This window comes from Microtus ochrogaster (assembly GCF_000317375.1).
Source record: "Microtus ochrogaster isolate Prairie Vole_2 chromosome 14 unlocalized genomic scaffold, MicOch1.0 chr14_random_1, whole genome shotgun sequence".
Lineage (NCBI taxonomy): Eukaryota > Metazoa > Chordata > Mammalia > Rodentia > Cricetidae > Microtus > Microtus ochrogaster.
The window spans coordinates 16,184,295-16,191,488 of NW_004949096.1; the positions used below are offsets into that span (position 1 = coordinate 16,184,295).

Sequence of the window (7,194 nt, forward strand, 5' to 3'; positions counted from 1 at the left end):
CTCTGGAGAAGAGGACTGTGCTCTCTGGTATGGTCTGAAAAGAGTTGCGGGGGGAGATATGGAACAAAAGAAAGGAGCTGGACATGGTTGCTCACATTTGGAATCAAAGAAGCAAATAGATGTCTGTAACTTTGAGGTTAGCCTGGTCTAACTAGAGTTACAGGATTATGCAGAGAGACCTTGTCTCAAAAAGAAGAAACCAGGCAGGTAGCGCACACCCACTATCCCAGCTCTTGAGTCCCGAGCCAGTCCAGTGTGCATGGAGAGCTACTGTATCCAAAAACAGAGAAAAAGTTCTCATGAAACCTAAAAGTTATCATTTCCATTCATTCTGAAGAAGAAAAACTAGGGTGCACATAAAATAAAAATAAATAAATAAAAATCTAGGGTCTCATCTGTGGTCTTTTCTTGTTATGAAGTCAAAAAGTCTTAACCAGTTTGTACCATGAAAGCTTGAAAGTTATGGAAAAATAAAATAGAGTTTTGTTTAATGAACAAACCAAGCAGCATTTTTAGACACTGATTTTTACCATTTATATCTGTGAGCTGGGTTTGCTCAATAACGTGAAATAATTGGAAAAACTAAATTTCCCCCCCATAAACTATCTACTTGAAAGTAGTAAATTATATCTCAATCTTAAGGAAACTAAGTTATAGAAAAGTCACATGCCAGGTGAGAGAAAGTATTGGGAGTAAGCAGAAGGAAATTGTGTGGAGTGGAGTGCTGTACAGGAAGGGACCCTAAGGACCGGCTCAGTTTAGCCGGAAGAACTAAAACAAGACCCGCTCAGGTTCTCAAGGCAGACACAGCAGAACTAGAGGCAGAAGACTTGTGACTTGTTCTTTGTTTTTTTGGTTTGGGGAAATTTTGTTGTTTTTCTCTCTTAGTTTGCTTTCTATTAAAAGCAACATGATTTCCCCTCCAAACTTGGGAAGGAAAGGGTTTATTTGGCTTGTGCATCCACATCACAGTCCATTGTAAAAGGAAGTCAGGGCGGGAAGCTGGAGGCAGGAACTGAAGCAGAAACCATGAAAGAACATGGCTTACTAGCTCATCGTCAGTGCCCCTTTTTATAACTCCCAGAACTGCCTGCCCAGGACTGGCACCTCTCAGTGTGCTGGACTCTCACCAATCATTTTAATAAAGGAAGTGCTCCCACACACTTGCCTGTGGACCAGTCTGATGGAGGCATTTTCTCAGTTAAGGTTCCCACTCCCAGATAACCTTGTGTCAAGTTGTCAAAAGAGAGGAGTAAAAAAAAAACCACTTCACTAGTACAGTCTTGTGGGCACTGAACCCAGAGCACACCCGGCAAACCCCATACTACTGAGCTGTGTCTGTGCTCCCAGTGGCTCACCTCTTACCTTGAAAGTCAGATCCTGTTAAAATAAGTCAGTAATTCATTTTCAGACCACACTAAGCCCTGAATTTCATTGACATAAATTCAGACTGGTACCTCTATTAGCATATACTTGTCTATGGATATTTAATTTGTGTACAGTAAAAGGAAAAGGCTTTTGGTACCTGTGAACTTTTACCTACAGATAGAGTGTTCTTAGAACATAGAACTCAGTGTTGCAATATTTTAAAATAAATCTCTCACCCTGCTACTACCAGCTTTGTCACTTATAACTTCGGAAATGTTGATATTTTTCCACTAATATCAGGAATACAACAATAGATTTTTTGTAGGGTTTCATGTTTTTAAAAAAAATATTTATATATATTTATTTATTTATATATTATGTATACAATATTCTGTCTGTGTGTATGCCTGAAGGCCAGAAGAGGGCACCGGACCTCAATACAGATGGCTGTGAGCCACCATGTGGTTGCTAGGAATTGAACTCAGGACCTTTGGAAGAGCAGGCAATGCTCTTAACCTCTGAGCCATCTCTCCAGCCCCCTGGTTTCATGTTTTGAAGCATGACCTCTTTTTACTCAAACACAGTGTTCAAATAAATGGTAATGGTTCAGAAGTTAGTTTTTACTTTTACATATATAAAGACATTATATCTACTTACTGCTGTTACTTTTTGAGTGACATAAATAAAATAATTGAGTTTAATGATAGATAGGGGAACATGTAATTAATTCATCCAATGAGTGAAATGCAAAGGAAGAGCACTAGATCCACCCTTTTAGGAGTAAGTGTAGTGTAGGAATTTATGCTTACTTCATACAGACAGGAGTGACAGGTGAGATACAAATACAGACTAAGTGAATGAATGGTCACACCAAAAAGCAGTGGAAGCACCACCCGTGAAAGCGGAAGGGGACAGAAACACTAGTGGGGACCACAGCCACCAACAACAGGCTGTAGTGTCCATGTTTCAGCTCTTGAAGCTAAGACACTGACCATGCTCTGGGTAGGGTGAAGGGGCAGGAGCAGGCTTACTTCTTCAATACGGGTGGAGTCAAATTCTGCTCTTACAGAGGATCTGAGGAGAAAATTACCTAAAGGTCAAGTAAAGGCTAGTAATACAGAAGAAAACAAGTCGCCCAACAGTTCCCATTCTACCCTCTCATATTCCCCCCAAATTTTTCCCTTCCAAATTCACGTTTGTTTGTTCATTTTGATAACCTGCTAAGTCCAGGTAGGTTATCAGTATGCTCATGGATGTGAGACTATCCACTGGAGGAGGGAAACCCACCGTGGACCATATCCTCAGTAAAGAGTGACTCTCCCTCCCCAGCAACAACCACTGCCATAGCTCCTCAGTATAAGGTAGGAGGATTCTCTCCATGCTGAGATTCTGGTGCCTCAATGTGCAGGGGTCACAGCTCTCCTCCCCATCCTCTGGCTCTTCCATTCCTTCTGCCTGCTCTTCTGCCATGTCCTTGATCCTTGGTGTGGTGAGCATTGATAGTGATGTTTCACTTAGGACTGAGCGCTGAGTCTCTTATTCTCAGCACCTTGGACATGTCTCCACTGAGTGCTGCCCACTGACCAAGGCTGAGAGCAGCCCAGGCCTAACTACACTGGAAGCTGGGCCAACCTGACCAGTGGGATTCTAATGCAAGCAAGGATTTAAAATTGGATTTCAAAAGGAGGGAAGAAAGACACAGTTGGTCAGGTATTTGATATTAAGAGATTATTATTTTAAATATATGGTAACAACATGATAATTTAATGTTTCTAAGTTATTTTCTTTTAGAAATAAAAATATATACTGATAAAAAAAATTAAAATGGGGGAGGTTGGTTACTGAAGAGATGGCTCAGCAGTAAGAGTATTGCTGCTCTTCCAGAGGACCAAGGTCAATTCCTGGCATTCACCTGGTGGCTCACAACTTCCAATTCCAGGAGGTCCAGTGCCCTTTTCTCCCCTCTCTGGGCAGCATGCATGAATGTGGTATACACACACACACACACACACACACACACACACACACGCTCACATAAAATAAAAACAAATGAATCTTTAAAAAAAAATCTCAGTGCTATTCTCAGAAAGATGGAAGCCCACAGAATAGCCAAGCAATATGAATGAACCTGTTTAAAGTTTCCACTTGGCAAGATGGCCCAGTAGGTCGAAGTGCTTGCCACATGGGCCTGAATTGATGCTGGATTTGATTTCCACATACATGCCAGGGGAGGCACTTATATACACATAATAATAAATAAAATTCAAAACTTTTAAGTAAAAAAATTCTTAAAAACAATCACATGTCTACTCATTCCATTGACCAAAAAAAATCACATGGCTAAGCTTAGGAAAAGTGGGGTGGGAGGAGCGCATTGGGAACAGATCGTAAGATATAGAACATGCTCTTTTTAATAAGAAAATCTCTTTCTTAAAATACTTATTTTTATGTTTTAATTGTGTATATGTGTTGTGTGTGTGCATGCGTGCATATGTGTCTTTATGGGAAGGTGTACACTTGCGTGCAGGTGCCCCCGGAGACAGGAGAGGGTCGGATTTTCAGGAGCTAAAGTGCCAGGCCTTGTGAGCCCCTAATTGGGGTGCTTGAGACTGAACCCAGGTCCTCTGGGAGGTCACTTTATAGTTTTCTTCACTGGGGCATATTTCCAGCCCCTTTTGCTTTTTGAAGCAGGGTTTCATGAAGCCCTGGCTAGACTGAAACTTGCTGTGTAGCTGAAGCTGTCTTTGAATTTCTAATCATCTTGCCTTTGCCTCCCAAGTGTTAGGATTACATGTAATCTCACCTGACTGAATCATAAAAACTTAATGGCTAATTATTTGGGGCCTGACTTTCTGAGCTCCTTACCAAGTCCCTGAACCATAAGGTAGGCACCAGGCTGTCAGAGAAGCCACTGCCTTTATAGTAACATTCTCAGTAGCTAAAGTAAAACCTACTGTTAGCTTGCCTACTAGAGAGCCACAGGATCTTCAACATCATGTTGTGTAGGCCGGAGTCCAAGGAGCAGTGGTGTAAAATTATCTTGTGAGGTGCAGGAGGACACAAAGGAGTATGATGTAGACAATGATAGTAATGTGATCTCCCATGATAGTTAAAACCTATATGTCATACCCATCAGAACACATCAATAAAAATAAGTTTAAGGATATGGACTCTGTTGTGGTCTGCTGGTAGCATTTTTATAATCACCAGGAAGAAGAAATTTGACAGTGTAAATCAGATGCAGGACTGGTAGGATGGGTCAGTGGGTAAAGATACTGCTCAGCCTAGGGACCAACATGATGGCAGGAGAGAACTTACTCCCACATGCTGTCCTCTGACCCACACACTTAGCTGTCCTCCAGAACGCTTCCACTGAACATGCACGAGTCTCTTAGGGGAAAGTAAACTGACTCCCTAGTAGCCACCAGTTGCCAATAGCTTCCCTGCTAGAGGTGCGGTTTGTGAGTCCTTCCCCAGTACTTGCTGGAGTTTTCCCTTGGCCTTGTGAATACTTCACAGTGCTCTGAGTTTATGATGCAGCAGCTGTCGTGTCTGTGTGACACTGTCCTCTGCCATCTCCTGCGACGAGAGCCTTGGAGGGAGAGTTTGATATCGATAGCCCAAATAGGGCTAAGCACTCCACAGTCTCCTGTTCCCTGCACTTTCATTAGCTGGAGCTCTCTGCATTACTCACCACGCACAGCAGAAGGAAGCTTCTCTGATAAAGGTTGTGAGATGCTAATCTATGGGTATAGTAGTGAGTATTTACAGTATGGTTTAAGCTGAATACTGGTATTGAATTTTCTTCTAGGACCTGTGACCTGCCTAGATATAAGTTTTTGGTCCAGTTAACCATTGTTTTAGTTTTAAAGTTTTAATTAAAAAAAATTTGTGTATGTGGGTCAGGTATATTCAGATGAGTGTGGGTGTCCATGGGAACCAGAGGAGGACGTCAGATCCCTTTCAGTTGGACTTATAGGGTTTTGTGAGTCACTTGGTGTGAATGCTGGAAACTGAACTCAGGTGCTCTTAACTTACTGAGCCATGTCTCCAGCCCCTAACGTTTTGTTGTTTTTAAAGTAAAGAAAAAGTTTAGAGAAACAACCTAAGCATTGACCAAAAAAAAAAAAAAAAAAGATATATTTTCATATACATTCGCATAGAAAATGTGAAGCTATAACAACTGATAAAGGCAAATCTGAAAATACAGTGTTAAGTTTAGCGGTATGCACAGCAGTACATCAACATAAGACCATTTATGAAAACAATTGAGTTTTTTATTTTGGGTCAGTACATACATTAGCAAAATAATATTTTAAGAGAGTAACAGAACAAATGAATCATGCATATGGATACCTTTTAGAGAGACTGGTGTGTGTTAACTAGGGTAATTTAGGACATTTCAGAATCTTCGTCTTCCTCTAACTAACTAGTTCAGTGCTCATTACATTCTCCTTTATTTCAGTGGCATCTAGCTGAAATTTTTAAGCCATTTTTTCTTTTAACTTACATTTATTTGTGTGTGGCAGTATGCATGCATGGTCAATTATGTGTGTGTGTGTGTCTGTCTGTCTGTCTGTGTGTGTGTGTCTGTGTCTGTGTGTGTGTCTGTGTGTGTGTGTCTGTGTGTGTGTGCGTGTGCGTGTGTGTGTGTCTGTGTGTGTCTGTGTGTGTGTGCGTGTGTGTGTGTCTGTGTCTGTGTGTCTGTGTCTGTGCGCGTGCACACATGTGCTGAAGCACACATAGGTACATGCAAAAATGCATGACAGTTAGAAAGCAACTTGCGGAAAGTTCTTCTGTCCTGTCATGTGAAATCTGGAAATAGTCAGATCCTCAGCCTGGTGGGCAAGTACCTTTACCTACTGAACCATCTCACTGGTCCCCTTGTGTTTTTATTTTCTTACTAGAAGCAATTAGTTGCTCAAAAAATTCACATAGAGGAGAATGAGGACAGAGACACAGGACTAGAACAGAGACACAATAAAGAAGACCCTGACTGCATCAAGGCTAAAGTGCCCTTGGGAGACCTGGATCTGTACGATGGCACATATATAACTCTGGAGAGCAAGGACATCAGGTAAAACGGTTCTCTTTCTAAGGCCTGAATCAGTAAGAAGTTCCTGAAAGTTAAGATTCATCACTGATGAGTTGATTGAAAGTTCAAAGTGCAAAATCTAGCAAGCCAGTTAAGATTTATTTCTCCACAATATAAAACAGAGCTATTTACGGCAAAAAGTAAAAGACAAGTGCCCAGTAAACATGTGGAAATACTCTGAATTTATCATATGAGTGCAGGTTAAAACAGTTTCATCTACCACACTGCAAAAATCGCCCTTAAAGATCTGTATCTATAAGAATGTGAAAGGCTATCAGTGGCTCTCTCACTTGGTCTGACATTTCTAGAAAACATTTAGTCATTATTTACCAGTCTCAAAAGACCACCATCTTAGCTACTACTATTTTCTGATTCTTGCTGTGTCTCTTTTGACTTGAAGCCCAAATATTTGACTTTTTATTGCAGCTGTGTGGAAAGGTACAAGTGTTGGCTGAGTACTGTTGTTTACAAGGTCGAGGTGCAGGGAGAATGTGAGCGAATTAGAGTTCCTCAAAGCAATGTTTTACCTCTTTCATTCATTCATTCATTGCTTCTTGATTTTAGCCCTGAGGATTTCATAGACACAGAATCTCCTGTCCCTCCAGATCCGGAACAACCCGATTGCACTAAAATTCTCGAACTTCCATATAGTATACATGCTTTTCAGCACTTACGAGTAAGTGGAGAACTTTAGAGTTTGGGGAGGGGGGGGACATACTCTTTTTTTTTTT

General features: G+C 41.2%; 1 protein-coding gene across 4 annotated transcripts in view; it reads left to right on the forward strand.

Moving 5' to 3' along the window:
• Ttc17 (tetratricopeptide repeat domain 17) overlaps positions 1-7,194 on the forward strand; it is a 115,702-nt gene that overhangs the window by 23,048 nt on the left and 85,460 nt on the right. For all 4 annotated transcript variants that reach the window (XM_005364116.2, XM_005364117.3, XM_013352726.2 and 1 more), the window contains exons 3-4: positions 6,276-6,445; positions 7,028-7,139. In XM_005364116.2, coding sequence (XP_005364173.1) covers positions 6,276-6,445; positions 7,028-7,139 — 282 coding nt within the window. The remainder of the gene's footprint in view (positions 1-6,275; positions 6,446-7,027; positions 7,140-7,194) is intronic.